General features: G+C 42.6%; 1 protein-coding gene across 1 annotated transcript; it reads left to right on the top strand.

The window, feature by feature from the left end:
- The first annotated feature begins 575 nt into the window (after nucleotides 1-575).
- Nucleotides 576-19718, top strand: erfl1 (Ets2 repressor factor like 1). The gene is made up of 6 exons (XM_063880314.1): nucleotides 576-659; nucleotides 11213-11286; nucleotides 11925-12159; nucleotides 13826-14003; nucleotides 17100-17229; nucleotides 18937-19718. The coding sequence occupies exons 2-6, from the start codon at nucleotides 11226-11228 to the stop codon at nucleotides 19716-19718; spliced, it is 1386 nt and encodes a 461-aa protein (XP_063736384.1). The 5' UTR covers nucleotides 576-659; nucleotides 11213-11225.
- The last annotated feature ends 728 nt before the right edge of the window (nucleotides 19719-20446 follow it).

The raw sequence follows: 20446 nt of genomic DNA on the forward strand, positions 1-20446 counted from the left end.
TGTTGGGGAGTGTCACCCCCCTCTGCATGATGAGGAAAACTGAATAACTTGCTTTTTCTCCTTGTTGCTTCACATTTCATCAACCCCTGTGATGCTTTAGTTGTGCCAAAACCATCAGTCTGGGCTCCCTCTCTGTGTGTGTGTGTGTGTGTGTGTGTGTGTGTGTGTGTGTGTGTGTGTGTGTGTGTGTGTGTGTGTGTGTGTGTGTGTGTGTGTGTGTGTGTGTGTGTGTGTGTGTGTGTGTGTATTTGTTGCTCTGCAGTATAGCAGTAAGTCATATTTGAGGCTCTATCCTTGCATTTTCTGTCAGTCTGTCTTTCCATCTTGCACGCTCATTAAACGTCCCTCTGACACACACACACACACACACACACACACACACACACACACACACACACACACACACACACACACACACACACACACACACACACTCTCTCTCTTTCTCTCAGTCTCTCTCCCTCTCCTCCTTCTTCTTCCTCCGCGCCTCACGCTCCCCTTGCCCGTGGCTATATGATCGTGAAAAATGTGTTTACAAAACTCGCTCTCTCGCAGATCAAACCGTACGGACGAATCAAAGACTTTGGAGAGAGGAGAGAGAGGCAGAGAAGAAGAGAGAGAGAGGCAGAAAAGAGATAGAGAAGGGGAACGAGCAGAGGGTGTGTAGAGGCCTCATAATTTTAAAATTCTCTGTGTGTTATTCTCGTTTGTGTGTGTGTTGATGTCTGCCTGTATCTCCTTTGGTAATACAATATCTTTAAGGCCCCCAAAACAACTATCTGTGTCTCACAGTTAAACATGAGATAATGCAATATTGATGTCTCCTTGTCTTTGCTATAACGCAATACTGGGTCCATTCTGCCTGGACACACTAACATGGGCCGATAGTGCCCTCGCACTTAAAAGAATTACTGTGATCCTGTAATAAATTTTAGAGGGATGCTACACAAATACCAAGTCCCTAAAGGAATATAGTAGGGTTAGTGAAACCAGAGGAGTTGAAAATACTCCCGGAGTAGCATCAGGTCACATTTCAAGCAAGTATTCAGCAGAAGATGCACAACACGTCAGAAAGGACGTCATTATTTATCATTTTGGCAGCTTTGGATATTTGAAATAAGAGAATTCAATATGCAGTAGGTGCCCCCAATTAATATATTGCCTTTGTGAGTCTTTTAAACTAATGGGGAGTCAGAGATTGTACAATTAAGGTTAATCAGATTTTTGTGAACGTATGATTCATTTTCAAACTTATCTTTAAAATATTTCCTAATGCCACACATTGATACCCTGTCTTTGTGGGGATAAAAGTTGACGGACTGTGTTAACATCAGGAAAATCAGCAGAAACAAGTACATTACTTCATCATTCTACGGTAGTATTTCATTATGTTTTTTGTTATTTGGGCTGTAAACAAAAAAAGGATATGGGAGTAAAAGCTAAATCTCCATAGTAGAGTGCACAAAAGGTGAAGTTTCATATTGTTGCTTAAAACATAACATGTCTTTCTGGAGAAATGCAGAGCCTGTTGAAAAGTAAGGATACTATTTCCTTAAGTTTGAAGATAAGTCTTGTGCTGAAATGGTCTGCAACTTTTGTCAATTAAAGAAAATACATTTCCATTCATTTAAAAAGACGTAAATAACTTAAGGTCAGACTTTTGGTGAATTTGCAGGAGTGAAAGGACTTTTGTTTTTTTTCAAAGAGTTATCTTGATTGCCTCCTGCTGTGTTTATGACAGAGATGTGATGTTTTTGTGAGAGGAGAAAGTGTCCACAATAATTACACAAGGACAAGATAAAGTCATAAAAAAGACAAACAGTGGGACACAGGAGGGGAGGAAGAGGAGTGTCAGTTTTAAGCCGAGGAAGGGGGTAAAGGGTGAGGATAGGGAGGGAGGGAGGGGGGCAGACAGACAGGCTGGGGGAGCGATTATAGCGGGGTTTATGTATGAGCTATTGATTGAGTCGGTGGTGACTTCTTGAGTGGTTAATTCGGGAAGTGAGAGCGATAGAGAGAGTAACTCACTGACCAGAGGGAGGGGGGTGGGGGTGAGGGGAGAGATAGAGAGAGCATGATGAGGATGAGTAGAGAGAAAGAGGAGAGCATTTCCTCGGGTTAAAGAGTGGAAAACAAGACACTGTTTGCAAAGGATTATGTTGTGGTTCTTAGTGACTAATAAGGTTGCTTTAACCCTTGAGGTTTTGTGGAAATGAGCTTTTTTTACTTGTTGTTTGGGGGCCCAGAGACCCCATTCCTGTATGTGTTTAAGAAATAATACACCTTATTTTTTCCCTTACCACAATTACATGTAAAACTGGAATGACCAATAATTAATAACGTCATTACAGCAAAGACACAGTACCGATAAAGACAAAAGTACAAGTGGCAATAAAATAAACAATCAAATGACTGGCAGCATTATAAAAGTGTACGTGCATGGCTTTGCTATGGACCATGTGTGAATACATACGTTGTTTAAAAACAATGAAAGGTTAAATATATCATCCATATGTCATTGACCCAAAACTGTTACTTCTGTTTTGGGTCAATTAGACCCCAGAGAGGTCAAACCCTTGACCTTGGTCATTGATGGACCTCTTATGAATGAAGCTCCTACTGACACAGCCAGGCTATGAACATCCATTTGTATGTAACTATGTTTTACAGCTGCATTACTTCCACATTTCTTGAATAAGCACTTAATAGTAATATGACTATATTTGGAATGCTTTATGTTCTGTTGCAAGTGGCCCAGGTTAACACACTGTTACTATGAAGTTCATACAGTGTGTAGATGTCAGTTTCAGCCACCAGAAAAAAGTCTTTATCACTTTTATTATAAATACACTCCCCCAAGGACACTTTTTCGTTTTCCTTTTAGAAGGATCTAAGCAGCTGCCTTTTAATTCCTAAACGCTCTTGTCTCCATATAAGGACACTTGCCTTTGCCCACACTTTCACCTTTTACAAACTGCTATTTTCTCTTCTCTCTCCCCCCCCCATATTACCCATAAACAGGCACACACACACACACACACACACACGCATTTGGTCTCTACAGGCGTGAAGTTGAGCCCTATAGTACCCTCATCTGTTCACTGGAAACAACAGATGGTTTCCTTGTTCTCACTGCATCACCTTGTCTGAGGAAGTCAAAATCAAAAGCAACAACTTGGACTAGGAAGCAAGGTGACGTGTGCTGCACCTGCGTGCATGTGTGTTTGTGTGAGTCAGTCAGTGTGTGAAGCTGGTGTGAGGAAGCGTGTGAAGGATCTCTGTTACAGCCTATAGATAGATTGGTTATTATTCTAAACTTGTCCAGTGCATATTGCTCGCAGTTTCGTTAGTAATGCATCTCTCATAGTTTGTTTGCTGATAGGATATCCTGCAGTCCAATTCCCAAAAAGCTGCGTAGGCTACGTGGGTTTTGCGTAAATACGTGTATGTTGCATGAGTGTGTGTGTGTGTGTGTGAGTGTGAAGGTCAGCTCGCCGGCGCAGTTTCTTTTCCTATTTCTCTTCCCTCTCGCGCAGGTTTTGATCTCTCAGCCGCGAGATCAAAGGCGCTCTCTGGCTATTAGTCAGCGCGAGCCATTGATCCCTCATCGATCCACGCGAGACACAGCCGCCCCGTGAACACCGCGCGAGGCTCCCCAAAGCTCCTCCCGTGCGAGGAGAACGTAAGAGAGGGAGTGGAGTAACGTGTGTGTGTGTGTGTGTGTGTGTGTGTGTGTGTGTGTGTGTGTGTGTGTGTGTGTGTGTGTGTGTGTGTGTGTGTGTGTGTGTGTGTGTGTGTGTGTGTGTGTGTGTGTGTGTGTGTGTTTTCTAGAGCCAAACTCGAGCTTTTTCTTTGCCGCGGGACATGAAACAATGAGGCTCGAGCCGGTTTTAATAAAGCGCGCTTTCCCTCCTTTCAACTCTGGCGCGAGGCGGACGAGCCGGCAGCGGAGAGCGATCGATAATTAATGACGATGAATAATTTAACCCTATCGATTGATACTTTTTCTTCATCCTTTTCCCCCTTCTTTTCCTTCTTTTCTTAAGGCCGGCACACTAATACCGTTTCACGAGCTCACATCCTCATCTCCACTCACCTCCTCTTAAACTTGTTGGAGTTCTCCACCTTTTTGTGAAACCCTTAAAGAAATCCTTATTTATCAGAAGACAGTTTCCCATTTATGATATGTGCCCTCAAAACTGTACCCAATAGTCATCAGAGCTCTAACACCTGTACATTGATGAACATGGTCTTGAAGGAATAAGAATGGTGATTTCTATTTTCCTTCTTATTGTCAACAAATCCAACAACTAGATGCTTACCCTCTGTGACACAAACCTCCATTGTTGTCCAAAAAGTATTAACAACACATAAATGAGCCACAATTGTGAGTGCCATTTTCATAATGAACATGGCCAGTGTATTGTATTGTTCTGGTGACGTAAACATTCACTGGGTCATCAAATGTGTATCAATCCGCAGCTGAAAATAGTCCCCAATAAATACACCTGTTTGGGAAACAGTTCAAAAAGTATTTGTTTTAAGTAATTGTTTAAATTAACTAAACCTAATATTTGTGATCAAAATTTAAAGGTGAATATATTCGGTATAGTGACGAATGGACAGACGTAATGGGTCAGTCTGAAAGTATTAAAATACATTGGATTTGTTGTCAAGAAGAACACTATATTATAACCCCATTCTATAGGCGTTGAAACGGAGATGTGATATTAGACCAATTTAGTGTATTGTTTGTTGGAAATGTCTCTGTTGTCATAGCTGGTTTTTTTATGTTTGACATCCTTGGTCACACAGTTGCTAAACCTGCTGGTACAAACATGTTTCAGGCTGAATGTCTCTAAATATTGTTCTATGTTGGTGGTTCGTCTGAGAGGCTCTCTGTGTAAAGGACTCAGTATCTCTGCCCCTGCAGTGTGGAGTAATGGCTGCTCTGTGGGAGAATGGCCACAGAGCCTCAGTTTTCCTGTATCTATACATCATGGTTAAATACTCTGACAGTACTGCACTGCTGTCTGTCCCTATTACACTGTAGCACTGAATTCTCACTCTTTCATATGACAGTATGATATACTGCAGGGCTCAAGGTACAAAGGAGCAAAAGTGGAAATTCAGCTGCAATGAAAGTCCCCATGTTGCCAGCATGTGTTAGTGGACATCTTTGACTCGTAACACTGTTAGTTTTTAGTGGTTTGTTTTTAGTAATCACTGTTTAATTTATTTAAATCATGTATGTACAAATATAACTCATTAAAGGGACAAAGTGATGACTTGGGGATAACTTATTCCTAGAGTCAAAAGATATTAAAGATTGACTCACATCAAATGAATTTGTTTAATCAAGTGATTCCCAATTCCAATTAACATTTAAAGTTTTGTATCCTATTTAAAAAGAACAGTGAATGTCCTATTAGTTTGTTTTTTTTGCCAAATTAAACCAAATCCATAAACTATAAGGGCAAATAATTCAGGTTTGGGTTAGTTTAAAGTGAAGAAAATATATTTAAGTTTAAACATTTTCAAACATGTCCAATCTCTAATTCTCATATATATCGTAGGAGAACCATTCTGATTTGGTTTTCCAAACAAAGAGTCAAAATTCTGAGTTGGATTTTGCATGGTTGATAGCTATTGAGCAGTGTTCAACTAAACAAGATATGAAGCAGCAAAACATACAAAAAAACATCCATTACTTTTGTATGTAACCATCGTAAGAGATTGGGCTAAACCTGAACAATTTTAGGCCACTGTATAGTGATAATATCCGTGTTGACTTTCCTCTTTAACATTTGGATGGACAGGTTCTTTTTCTGTCTTCCTCCTGACCAACCCTCCCCCTCCCCCTCCCCCTCCCTCTCTCCTCTCTCCCTCTCCCCTCCTCGTTTCTCCTCTCTCCTTCTTTCCATCTCCTCTAACAAACCCATAGCAGAGTCCCTCTGTTCTTCCACCCTGAGGCTGACCAGTGTGTCAGAGCTAACCAGGGAAAGGAACAGAGAGAGAGAGAGAGGGAGAGACAGAGATAGCGGGAGAGAGGCAAGTGAAGAGAAAGGGAGAGAGAAAGTGGGTTCAGTTGGGCCTTTTTCAGGGGCAACCGAAAAAAAAGGGAAGATGAGACAGATGTACAGAGCCCGTTTCATCTTGTGGAAAAAGAAAGCGGGAGAGGCCAGACTCTTCGTGCCTCTCATATTTTTCTATCTTTTTATATCGTGACCCATCACTCTTTCCTTCTTTAGACAGCACTGGAGATATAATGTTGCCTGAATGTCAGTCTGCCCCCCCTTTCCTCCCTCTACCCCAGTCACTCTGCAGAATTTCAAAAACATAGTTGGTACTTCACCGTTTCCTTTTCACTCCCGTCAGTGGCCTACTAACCCCGGCAGCACAGTTCTGCTGACGGGCCTGGTGCTATAGATTACCCGCCTGGTTGCAAACTTGCATCAGTGTGTATCCGTCAGTCCTACTTGGGAAGAAAATGTTCCAAATATGTTTCTCTTCAAACCTGAAACTCTTGGACTCTAATGAAACACACTTTTAGTTTATTTTTGATCTTTTCTTGGATAGTAATACATTGCCAGCACACAGAATCACTTTCACAGAACACCAATTGAAGCTAGTAGGTAATAGCTATAAGTAATGACCTTCATTTGTAATGACTTTCCACATGTTAAGAGAAGACCTTATCGTCCTAATTATGAGCATATCTAATAAGGCTTTCATCCTTTTATATTATCTCAGCAAGTGTATTCCAATCAGCAACATATTTGGTGACATTATATATCTAAAGTAATCAAATCAGAAAGAAAAACAGAGTCACAAAATTGAGTTAAAATCTGCCATTTTCAATATTTTCATATTTATAAAGGATAAAATCACTTTACATTTTTAACCCGATCCTGCAATTCTCCCCAGCCAACGAAAGTGTGTTTAGAAACACACTGTACACAACTTCCTAAAGGATTCAAGGATTCAAATTATTGCAAGTCTTGATTGTCATATGCACAAAAGCAACAGCATAGTTTGGCAATAGACATCTTAAGTGTCAGGCTTCTCCAGCAAGGGAACATAGAATATACTTAAAATATAAAAATAGTATAATATAAGGGACACATTTATATCGTTCAGGGGTTGGTTTAGAGGAAACTGAACCAAAATGAAGTGAATATTGGACTTATATTGACTACGTGGTACAAAAAACACAACCAGATGAATGCTGTTGTCTGGAAAAAGTCTGGAAATAAAACAATGAGCCAACAAGTCAGAATACCAACCTTGTGATGATATCTTGAGGTTGTGTTTACAGTTTGTTTCCCACAAAGTCGAAAAATAATCCTCTTTAAAGGTTATTTAAAGTGTTTGTATGCTAATTGGAAGTTGAGCATCAGACTTAATACCCCCCTTTTTATCTTTTTAAATAGTTCCTTGTAATTCCCGTAATAATTGCCACTCTTATTACAAGGAATAGGTAAGGCTCTTTCTTTTTGATTTCCTCTAATACCATTTGAGCTTCGAGCAGCCTTGAGTCTGAGTCGTTGCTTCTTCGTTATATCCTAAAGACAGCACAGGAAACACTGTCCCTAAAAACCAGCCGACTCTTTCCACTGACTGCATTATCAAAAGCGTCTGACTCACAACATACCAGAGGCTTTGCTAAAACTAGCGTGGGCCAACACTACCAACATGTGGAGGAGCAACACTGAGGTTTCCTTTGAGTGTCGAAGGTGCTTTTGTGTCAACATGTGACTGTACAGTAACGCTGTGCCCCTGTTGTGTGTTTTCAGTATTGTCACCGGTAACTGTGTGATCCATCATCCAGACTCAGTTCCTATCTGTGGCCTTTTGTGGGAGAGGAGTCCTTTTGTTTGTGTCCACAGTCGCTCTGTGTTGCATTTCTTATTGTCTCAATCAGTAGCATCTTTACTGAACAAAGTGCATTCTCTCGTTCAGCTCACTGAGATGTGTGTCTGTATCGATTCAGTCAATATCTATGGGCTCCATGTCTTATTCTGTGTGCTGTATCTCGCTGTTTGTGTGTTTGTGTGTGTGTGTGTGTGTGTGTGTGTGTGTGTGTGTGTGTGTGTGTGTGTGTGTGTCTGTTTGCTACCTGAGCTACCTGTGTATTTGTGGCATATCTGGTGTGTGTTTACCGTGCAATCCATTACAATCTGTGAGCAGCGTCTGTATCTGACAGTCAGTGCATGCATGTGTGTGTAAGAGTGTGTGCGTACCAGGAACTGTATTCCCTGGGCTGCTAGTTATAATGTTTCTGGGGGTGATGGGGGGAACTTGAAAGCCCTGCGCTGCCCAAATCAAAACTAACAAGGAAATGATGGGGGCTCCTTTATCTCCTCTCTGGCCTGGGGGGCCGAGGGGGGCGAGAACGGGAGACTGGGGAGGGAGGGGAGGTAGGAGGAGGGATGGAGGGGAGGTAGAAGGAGGGGGGGGGGCTGCCTGGCTTCCTCTTTGATTTGTAAAAAATGCATTACCTCCGAAATCAAACGGAAAATTACTGCGCCGAAGCAAAACACACAGGGCAGGAGAGAGGGAGAGATGGGTGGGGCGGGGGAGCAGACAGAGGATAGGTGTGTGTGAGTAGAAAGGAGGTGGGAAAGAGGAAGGGAGGATTCACCTGTGTAGTTCCGCTGTCGGAGAGGGAAAAGGGAGGATGGATATAGATGTAGGCGGTGTGTAGGTGGTGCGAGAGGGAGCCGCAGAGACCCTGTCAGAGAGGAGCTCACGTATACATGATCCTCGGAGGAGACCAGTTTATACATGCAGTGTGCCGCGAGAATATGGCAAATGAAACATATGATGCAGTATTGATGACCTGTAGACCCACAGGGAAGAGGAAACTTATAGATTACTACCTCGAACACAAAGAATATCTTATTTTTTAAAGAGCCGTAGCACTCTCCACTGGGGCCGGCATACTGCTTGTATCGAGTTTTAATAGAAGGACATACGGTCGGAAAGAGAGACGTTTCTAATGGTGTGAAGGCCAACGTGTGTTTGGGTATCCTGCCGGTATGCGGAATACAAAATGATCTAACAGGTTAGTGTAGTTTGGTGGAAAAAAAATCCCAGAGCTTTTTGTGAAGACGTTGTTTTCTGAACCCTGGTGATAACTTTGACTCATTATGGGAAAGTGAGCGCAGGCAGAGACACAAGGCTGAGGGAAGAAGATGAAAATAAGAAATGATAACATGAATGATGTGGGAAAGAAAATAATATGCAAGTGAGACGAGGGTGAATGCCAACTCTATATTTGAAGACAGAAGCTTGAAAACAGAAAAGATGAAGAGAGTGAGGAGAGGGGCCACAATCCAAAGGCTAGAAGCAGGGTGAGAGCGAGCGGGAGAAAGATGGAAGGAGAGAGTCGGTCAGAGAGAGAGAGAGAGAGAGAGAAGTGCCTGGAGTTAGCAATAATAATTTATACAAACACACCTTAATAATTCACGTTCCATTTCAATGCTGGAGGGAAAATCCAAAATTCACAGAGCATAATTAAATAGAGGCAGAGAGTGAAGGCAGAGATAGAGAGGCCAGCATTAGAGATACGATGTAGCAGCAGGGCATCTCTTCCATCTGAGCTTTGTAAAACAACCCTGATCAAACTGTGATATCCAAACTCCATCCCGTCTCACCGCGTCCCCGCGCTCTCTGTGGAAACACCGAAACCTCCTCGCATCCTCCTGTCAGCAGACGTCTCTATGCATTTATGTTGTTGTTATTAGCTGACATTTAATGCACACACTATTGTTTGGGATGGGTTTGGATCACAGCTCGCATATATGAAGGAGCGTGACACACTGAGACAGATTTAAGATGAACAGTTTGTCTTGAAGCTTTGACGCACACCTGTGGTGCTCCCATAGGTGTGCTACAAAATATGTATTAAACCATTAAATTAAAATGAAAATTATATTAAAAATAAAGTAGTTTTTTAGTTTTACATATTTGAGAATAATGCACAAGCTCTTATGTTTTCCTGATTTGAAGGGAATATAAAGAGATGTTTCTTGTTGTTTAGACATGTTATCTTTGTGGTTTATTGCACTTGTTGTAAGTCACTTTGGATAAAGGCATCAGCTAAATGTAATATATAATAATGGATTCATTTTTTGTACTCATTATTATCTCAACCAGCTTTGTGTTTTTGCATATTGTGGTCCTTTATTAGATAGTAAAGTAACTAAATTGTAGATATGGCAATGAAAAGTCCCAGGCTCCTCCAACAATGCAACATTAATAAATATAGAACATAAAACAAATTTTAAAAATACAAATAGTGAAAGAAATAACAGAATAGAAGTAAATAGTGCAAGAGAATGTTGCAAGATGTGCAAGAAGAAGTCTATACACATTAAATATTACATCAAACTAAAGTGTATTTGTTGATATGGTCCGTTAATATAACTTGGACTCCTCTAAAAACATATTTATCAAAAACTACTATTTAATTACCAGAGCTGAATTGTACTGAGACTGTTTGAAATTGTAGGTATCTTCCATTTTCTGCTACTTTATTCACTTTGTTGCTGATATTTGAGGAGCAGCTACTTAAAACGAATGCAGTCTAATGCAAGAACCATGAAGATTCGGTGCTGCTTCAACTCAATGGCTTTGTGGTGCTGCTGGATTATTTTACGTGACACTGAAGGTGTTTCTCATTTATATAAACGCCTAAATAGTGGTAGTGCACCCAAACACAACATTGCCCATGAAGATCTTCCACCTTATGTGAAGTTTTTTTCATTTGAACAACCCCACGGAGGAAAAGCCAACCCATATTATATATTAAAAGCTCTTATTTTAATGTTTAATATGGCCCAACTTTACCTTGGTTTTCAAAAGACTACTTGATTCCTCTTCATACAGTAAATGCACTATAGGGATGTCCACCATGTTGCATCAGATGCAGCCTCAGGTGGCCACACAAGATCACATTCATCAAACACCTGATCTCTACCAAAGACATATGAAACATAACCTTGCCATATTTCAAATTGATTTAAGGTATATATTTGAACTGCTATTGCGCCCTCAGACCATTATGCAATACTTCCATTTTCAACAAAGTTCACTCTCTTAACTTTAACTCTCTGAAATAAACCTGCCAGGACGAACCATTTCAAACACAGTCAAGTTTTCATTTACTGACTTTGTTCCTCTATGTCTTGTCTTTGTGTTGTTGCAGGTGTTGTGGAGGTATGGACTGTAACTGCGTCAGTGATCTGCTGATCCCCCCGGTGCCCGCTCTTTGGACGCCAGGTCAGTCCCACCATCAAGCTCGTGCAAGGGGTATACTTCTTTCATTCACTAAGTTTGCCTAAGAAGTGTTTTTTTGTGAAATAAAACTCCTCATGCATGTGCAGACACCCCCCAAACATACCTCTGAATTCAGACCCAGGTCAGGTGAGTGTAACCAAAAACAGCCAATCCAGTTATGATGGAACATAATCATGAAAACATGTTGAGATTGATCGCAAACTTTCAGCCATTTAAAATAAAATAACCACACACACACACACACATTGGTAAACAAATTCACCCTCTGGTAGTAATTGGTTGTATATCTAATGTTTTTACGAGGCTAGTTAGTGCGAGTTTCACTTTGGGATCGGTCAAAAAGCTGCTTAAGTCCATCTATGATGTGCATACATTCGGCACGGGCAGCATCAATCAGATCTCTCCCGGCGAGCTGTCATCGTCCCGCTGACCAATCTGTTGAGGCTAGAGGGCATTAGCGCAGACTAACATTGCTCAAGGCACGTGCTGTGATATTAAACACATCATCCCTCACCTCCATCACTCATCAGTCATTCAGACAGCGATCCCCTGTGGCAAGCAGCGGGACAAATGACAGGCCCTAACCTCATCCTCCCCTCTTTCCTGCTCCCTCCGTCCAGGGATCGCCTTTCCGGACTGGGCCTACAAGCCCGAGTCGAGCCCCGGGTCCAGACAGATCCAGCTGTGGCACTTCATCCTGGAGCTGCTGCAGAAGGAGGAGTATAACGGGGTGATCGCCTGGCAGGGGGAGTACGGAGAGTTCGTCATCAAGGATCCGGATGAAGTGGCTCGGCTGTGGGGGATGAGAAAATGCAAGCCACACATGAACTATGACAAGCTGAGTCGGGCTCTGAGGTACGTGTTTGTTGACTGTCGAGCACTTTTTGGAATCGGATAAATCCAAGATGTTTATCACACGCCGGTTTACATAAATAGTTTACTCTTGCTCGGCTGAATCCTCACTTAACGTCTCGCTTTTTCATGTTGGTTTAATGGAAAGATAAAGGTGGGACTTCTCCGGGGGAACATCAATACCCTCAATTTCTCCTTATCTGTGGACATCCTAATGGAAAGTTCACCATTGAGCTGCCAAATAAAAAATTCAATAGGGATTTCAAAATTAAGCCTCTGTCTGAAATTGCTTGGACTTTTTCTTCGGGAATGAGCAACGTGGGGGAACTGCTCGGCCCCAAACTTGGTGAATGTGATCAAAATAATATCGCTCACACTCCATACCTTCAGCAGTTTACACCCCCAACCACACACACAGTGTTCTTATGCAAATACACACTAGCCTGACTTATTCCCACCCCCCCTCCCTCTGCTTTCCTTTGGCCTCTCGTTAATGGAGGCTGTCGTCAGAGTCTAATTGTTATGAATTGGCTGGGGCCACAATTAGCCTTCTTAATTAGCCTCACTTAATTGCTCAATTAAGGGCCACGGCACAATTGCCACGCAAAGCAAAACGCGTTCACATCATGGCAGTGTGTGGAGACACGCTGGTACCCACACGCTGCTGGGTTGGGATGTCGTGCGTCTGCATAATGAGCCGTAGTGTTTAATGCTGAGGTTGCCCTAATGCATTGTGTACTCCGTGCAGCCTCAGTGGTCACTTTAAGACAAAGAAATCCTAAAGAAACGGCGTCCGAGATTACAACTTCTACCTCGCGATAGGACAGAGTCTCGGCAGGTTTTTTCAATTTGCGTTCCCGCTCTCAGCTCGTTCACCTGAGCCAGATGGCGCCATGTTTTGCCTTTACTGTTGATCAAGCCTGCATCCTGGCAGATTTTGACACCTCTGCGGGTGGCACAGGAAATGGGCATGACGACGGCGCTACATGCCCAGCGGGAGACACCTGAGGTCGTTGCCATGGAGACTCCTCTTGTTGTCTGAGTAAACGTGCTTACCGTTAAAAAAAAACACAGTTGCAGCCTCTTCGTTACATCTGCTCATCGCCTGGGTTGGATTTTTGTATCTCAGAGTCCAATTTACTTGTGATGATTCAAAAAAAAAAAAAATCCTGGAAAATATTTTGACATTTTTAGGATCATACTAGCATCATTTATTGTAATGTCATAATTATATTACATAATTGTATTCTATTAATACAGTCCTGCTCGATAAAGCAGTGTTTTTCTGTCTTTGTTCTCGTGTTGTCTGTAGGTTAAGTGCCTCTGAGGCTCAAATGCATTTTGATTTTTAACAGCTGAATAAAATTTCCCTTTTAAACAACCATATTGTATTGAATCAAGGCAGACGTGAATTGATTTGAGTAAGGAGGAGATGAATAAGAAATAGTGGGAAATCAGCATAGCTCTTGTCCTACAGCGCTGATCTTGTTTATTTATTCGAGTCTGTTAGCAATGAGACATAAAACCTTGATGCAAGCGTTATATTAATCCTTCCCTCCTCTTTTCCTTTTCCTCTTCCTTTTTCCTTTATTCTTTATCCCCCCCTCACTCTATCATCCCTATTTCGATATCCTCTCCTCCTCCTCCTCCTCCTCCTCCTCCTCTGCAGGTATTACTACAACAAGCGCATTTTGCACAAAACCAAAGGGAAGCGCTTCACCTACAAATTTAACTTCAGTAAGGTCGTGTTGGTCAACTACCCCATCCTGGACATGGCCAACTCTCCCTTCTTTCTGGCACAGAACCACTTCAACGGGGGCACCAGCACACCAGACTGCAGCCCAGAGGTAAAGAGGAAGAGATGACGGGACGGGGAGGAAGGGGGCTGGTAGAGGGGTTTCTTTTTGTTCGATAAATATGCCAGATATTGATAATCAAATAGAAAAATGTACAAAAATTACACATACAAATCTAAATGATGACCACATTTCATTCAAGTCCTTGATTCAGTGTCTCATTAATTACTTTATTTACCCGAAATTGGGATTTTTCTTTCCTGTTGCAGCAGCGATTAACAGGCATTACACATGAGTTAAAAATATAATAAATTAAAATACAAATACAATAGCAATATGAAAACTACAAAACTGACTATATCCACAGTAGAAAAAGTATCTATATGTGACACAAACTATAATAATAATACCTTTGATTTATCAAGTGCTGAAAGACGCTTTACAGAGGTAAGAAAGAAATAGGACAAAAGTCTAATCAAAATAAAACCACATTAATCACAATGACATGCGATCAATCACATGTTAAAAGCTAGTCTAAAAAAGTGAGTTTTAATACAGAATATACAGAATAAGTGAAAAATAGACAACAATATGAATAGGATAAACATTAAACATTATAAACAGTGCGCAAAGAATTTGTTCGTAAACCAAAGTTAGGTAGCGTGGGTACAATATGTGCACATTACAGTAAGTAGCAGGTAATAAACAGGGAGTAAAATAAGTTAAATCTGGAACAAAAAAGCAGGACTAGCGAGATCTGCTCCCTAATTTGTTATTAATAGTGATTTAATTCAGGAAACTGAAATCCATTGCACTCTAGTGTTTTGGCTTTTGTGTTTCTCAGGCCCCTGCTGTGTGTTCGATCTCTACAACAGAATGGTTGGTGATCATCAAGTCTGCCTTTTATACACCGTCTCTAATTGTGATACAATTCTCATTACGTGCTCAGAAAGATTTCTTACATAGATAAAGGCTATTATATTATGCAAGGAAAGAAGGAAAATCCTAATGAAGTTAAAGAATACTTGACTTGTAGGTCTTTTTAAGGAATTATAATTAGGAAAAAATAAGAAACATCAACAGAAATGTGTTAGGATCTTCACTACGTTGTGGATTTAGTTGTATATAGTTTTTACACAAGTGTTTTTTAACTTGGATGTGAGTGCCAGGGTGCATATCATGTTATTTTAAACAACAAATGCCCTAGAAAGTGCCCGTAACTTGAAAGTACAGTAGAAGAGAAACCATCCATCATTTGTCGTGCCATCCTTAAGACGGGATAAGGAGACACAGACTCTGAAGGAGGACGGTTTTAACTTGTCCTTAAAACAAAAGAAGACGTTATCCCCTCCTGCTCTCATCCTCGTCTCCGATGGCGCATCCATCTGTCATCGATTGAAAATGAAAGAAATAGAAAGCAAAGGGGTCGCGTCAGATCAGATCAATGGCGGGTCATTAATGCGGTTTGTTAAGCAACGCAGATCTCGCAGCTTGGGAGTACAGTCTCGCCTTTCAAACTTGGGGCTGCGGGGTGACAGATACTATTGATCCAAAAGTCCTGCCAAGGGGGAGGAAAAAAAATCCCCCCTTTGTCCCCTTGATTCCTGAGATTCAACTGTGCCATTTACTTTACCTTGACTCCTTCTCCCTTACGTATTTAACACACACACACACACACACACACACACACACACACACACACACACACACACACACACACACACACACACACACACACACACACACACACACACACACACACACACACACACACACACAGCTGCCCTACATCCTGAATGGGTGTCACTCTCTCAGATCTCAGTTCTGTTTGTCCCTTCACACAGGATGAAGACCCACAATCCCCCTCTCTCTCTCCTCGTCATTCATCCTTTGTGCACGCAATCTTAATCGCTGTTCTACATTTGACTCTTTACTCTTCCTTGCCTTTGACTCTCTGAGCCTCTGCGTCCTCCTACCTCCCTTTTTTTTTTCTTGTGTCCCCTGACACCCCCTATTTTATCCTGTCCTTGCTGCGACTCTGTCACTGTTTGCGTCACTCTCTGCGGGGGGTGCTGGTGTCCACATGTGACTTTACAGCGTCAGAAATCCTTTATTATTGACATATTAAGTGTTACAACAGCAAAGGAACAGTGCAGATAAAAGACAAATATACTTACATATTAAATAAAGAGGCAAAAAAGAATCGGAGGATGAAACCCTCTTGATTGTCACATACATGCACACAGCAGAGCACACGCAGTCCTCTGCATTTAACCCATCCTAGTACTAGGAGCAGTGGGCAGCTATTGTGCAGCAATGGGGGGGGGGGGGGGATTGGAGATGTCCGGTGCGTTGCTCAAGGGCACCACAGCAGGGCCCAGGAGGTGAACTGGGACCTCTCCAAGTAGCAGTCCATTTTCCATATTTCCAGTCTGTTTGGGGACTTGAACCGGCAACCCTACGATTCTCAGTCCAAGCCCCTACTGACTGAGCCACTGCTGGACTAAATCAAATAAAATGTACAAGTAAATCAAATAAAATGAGTGCACATCCATGGTAAAAAATAAGGAGCAGCATTTACAAAAAGTAAATGAACATATAAAAGAATTGAAGGAGCCAATAATAACATTATTAAATTGTAAAAATACAGTGTATATTGCACGAAAGCAGTCGTATTGCAAAGTTTCTATAATGAAATGCAGTGTTGGAAGAAGTACTCTGAAGTAAAAGCAGTAATACTATAGTGTAAAAACCATATATATATACTTTAAGTACCCAGTTTGTTGTATGGCTCATTTCAGAGTCATATTTATTAAAGAATTGTAGTTTAATTATTGATGCATTAAGGTTTAAATCCCTTTAATGTTGCATCTGGTTTAGGTGGGGTTTATTTTAATTGCTTACTTTAATAATGCACCACCATTGAATTATAATTTGTATTAATGATACAAAACTGCAAATCAGCTCGTAATTGAAGCTGGAAAATAAACGTAGAGCAGTGAAAAGTACAACATTTGCCCACAAAATGTAGTAGCATGAAGTCTCATAACGTGGAAATACGCAGTTCAATTACAAGTACCTTTCTACGTAAGTGCAGTACTTTTTAATTTTAATGTGTTCTCCCCTCTCCTCTTCTTTGTTTCTCAGGCCATACAGTCTCTGTTTCCTCGTCTGCCAGACTCCGGCAGGGGGACGTCCCTGTTTGAGCGAAGCACCACAGCACCGGGGCCCGAAGGAGACAAACTAAGGCTGGATTCATTCCCCTTCCTCAGTACAGGTGAGCAAATAAAAGTTTGTGAAAAGTGTAAATAAATAGGAATCTTTCTGTATCCCAGAGAGAAAAACATTTCTTAAGAGATAACACAGCCGGGGCGGTATAAGGCAGCAAACAGAGCTTCTTAAACAAAGGAAGGAGTAGAAGGTAGAGGGAAACAGGAGAGCAGGGAGAGCAATGAGGATATGGGGAGGCATGAACATTTATTGTTAAAGGAAATAAGAGAGATGGCTGTCCCATCGCAGCCTGCGGTGAGGCTGTGCTGCAGGTGAGAGAGGCCAGGTTAGCTGGTGAATTATGCATTTCAGCCGTGGTCAAAACAACAAGCTGCAGAAACACTCTTTCCTTTTTTTAGGAAATGTTCTCCGCATTCATCCTGTTCTTTCTCGAGTTTCATAGATTGGCCTAATTGTCGTTATATATGTGCATCTGCCTTTGTTTCTGTACGTGCATCAGAATGTGTGCGAACGTGCAGAGCCAGAGAGTGTAAACAGATGTACTCTCACACACACACACATCACACACACACCCCCTCCTTCTTCCCTACTCTGTTTGTCCTCAGGTCCTTTTCCCCCCCTTCTTCCCTTCTCACCCTCCTCTCCCTCCCATGTGTCCCTGCTGTCCTAATCCCTTCCCAGGCAGGAAGGCCCTAATTGAGGGTGCAGGCTTCAGTTTGTGGCCTGTGGGCGCCCATTACTGTGTTTTCATAAGCAAGTGAGGCCTGCCTGACTGATTCAATATTCATGTGTCTGCCAGCTACTCCTGGCCCAGCACGCTGAGACTCCACCACTGTCAAATTAGCCCTGCATAGTAAATAACGGAGTGAAACAGAGAGCGAGGCAGAGCGAGGGTGCAACAGAGAGGCAGCTTTGAGTTGGTTGTCAGTTGGAAGGAAGTACAGTATGTGGAGAGGCGATGCTTTTGTTTGCGCATTAAAATTGAATTCCAGCATCACCTCGAATTTACCCCCTGTTTCTGTTTCACTCATAAGGAATTCAAGCATGGTGTTGTATTTAATTTACTTCATTCTAAGATTTTTGCGTGATCTAAAATGATACGGTGACATGTGAGGAGATGGACTGTTTTCCAGTTTCCTTTCCGTCAGTTTCTCAATCCTGGACATTTTTTTAAAAGGTGACTGTCACCACTGAGATTTTAGCTGGCAACCCATCTCCTTTTTTAACCAAAGAGAAATACGAATACGATACGGCAATCATTTACTGTCAGATCAAGTCAGAAATTGTACTTACAACATACCAGCTGCAAGTATTAAGAAACGATACATGGAAAACAAACATTTCACATCACGATGACTGAAGGGAAACGTGCTCAAAGACCCAATATCACATCTAGGATTAAGCTTGGTATTCATCTGAGGAATGACTGTGAGTGCTTCAGTCTAGCTAACACAACATTCGGGGGGTTCCAACTCTTAATTCGATGTTTATTTTTCACTGCAGTGCAGAATCTTTGTCTTCAAACATCTGCTTTTTCACTGAAGTGTGTGTGCTGCTCAGTACTGGCATGCATAAATGAACCATCAGGTTTTTTTTTGTGTGTTGAAAGCAGCCGTGCCAGAATTGGCCCCTGTGGCTCCTGATTAGACTTGCTAATACCGATGAGCATAATTAGTGAACATTCTTGGATGTTGTATGTCAAGAAACCTTTGGCCCTTCAGAGAGCTAACTGGATCTTCTCTCTGTCCTATAGGTGCTCCGTGCTACACCAAGCCCCCGTCCCTGCTGGGCCCCTATGCTCGCAACCCACCCTTCGACTACCCCTGGGGCTTCAACCCATACCTCCCAGGGGCCTTCTCCCTCAACAACTGCCCCAAACTGCCCCCTGGCTCCCTTTACCCCTCCCAGTTTTACCCCAACCCTTTGCAGAGCAGCCTCTCCCAGCTGCCTCACCCTTTCTCCTCCTTACTCCCCCCGGCGGAGGCAGGCGGGGGTGAGAGGGGGCAAACCGGGGGGACAAACGGCACGGCGGGTGGTCAGCAGATCAGACTCTGCCTGCCTCCCTATCCAGGGGGCCTGTCGCTGGGTCGGACGGACATTGCCAACGTGGCGTCGTTGGCGGAGAGAGAGAGGGCGGAGGTCAATCCTCCAGGTACAGGGGTGAGTCTAGGTCTGGGAGCTGGGACGGGCCTGCAGAGCCCCACGGAGAGGAGAGGAGGGGTGAAGCAGGACCCCGAGTCAGACTCGGACCTGGAGATCACAGATCTGAGCGACTGCAGCTCGGATAACGAGAACGACCACGACTTCAGGAAGGGACCCAGCCTGGCGAGCCGATCACAGATAGTGCTGGATGGGAAGAAAGGGAGCGTGCTGCCACCCATCTCCTCTCTCCCACCGACAGCGTCCCCGCATCCTCTGAAGAGCGTGATGCCCGTCTCTCCCCCACCCCCGTCCCTGCCTCTGTCGCTCTCCCCCTCCCTGGCTCTGCATGAAAGACACAGGGAGACAGAGACTCTCAAAATGATTCGCAGCTAATACTTCTTCTTCTTCTCCACCCGCCATCTTGCCAGTCTGTGCTCTGATAACTCTCTTTTTCTCTCCTTTCTTTTCTCAGAGACACTCTTCTGCTTTAAATCGTCAATCCTCCCTCCCCCTCCTTACCCCCAATCACTCTGGATAGATACTTTCTCCAAGAAAAGGCAGTTGTGTTATTTACTTCTGAAATTACTGTTTCCCTGTTTGCTGTGTAAGTTTTTAAGTCCATTACACCATGTCCATCTCAGAGTACATGAAGCATGGAGTATTTAGGGTATCAGCTGTCTGTAACACCATCTAGTCCTTTCTGTGTTGATCTCTCACACCACATGATCGCCCCTGTGCTTTGTAGACTTGCTTTACTCGTTGCTTGCAGCACTCAACAATTTGCAGCCGAGCTATGATGGGAGGCAGTCAGGTGGTAAATTACAGCACAGCAGCACCTGCCTTGACAAACATTAACAAACAACATCCTTAACAGAAGAGAACAACAAATAATGCTCAGATCGATCCAATTTTACAGATTTATCCTATAATTCTTGAGATTTGGACTACATATGATCACTTTGAGACATGGTTAAACACTGCCACCTAGTGCTCATCTCCTCCAATGTCTCCTTTAAAGAAATCATTTTACCTCCGTAATCCTGTGAGTAAAAAAAGCCCCTAGATTTATTTTGCACTTACTTTTTATATGATATATTGTTTCCTGCGGGTTGATTTAAATG

The sequence above is a fragment of the Eleginops maclovinus genome, chromosome 3 (assembly GCF_036324505.1).
Source record: "Eleginops maclovinus isolate JMC-PN-2008 ecotype Puerto Natales chromosome 3, JC_Emac_rtc_rv5, whole genome shotgun sequence".
NCBI classification, from domain to species: domain Eukaryota; kingdom Metazoa; phylum Chordata; class Actinopteri; order Perciformes; family Eleginopidae; genus Eleginops; species Eleginops maclovinus.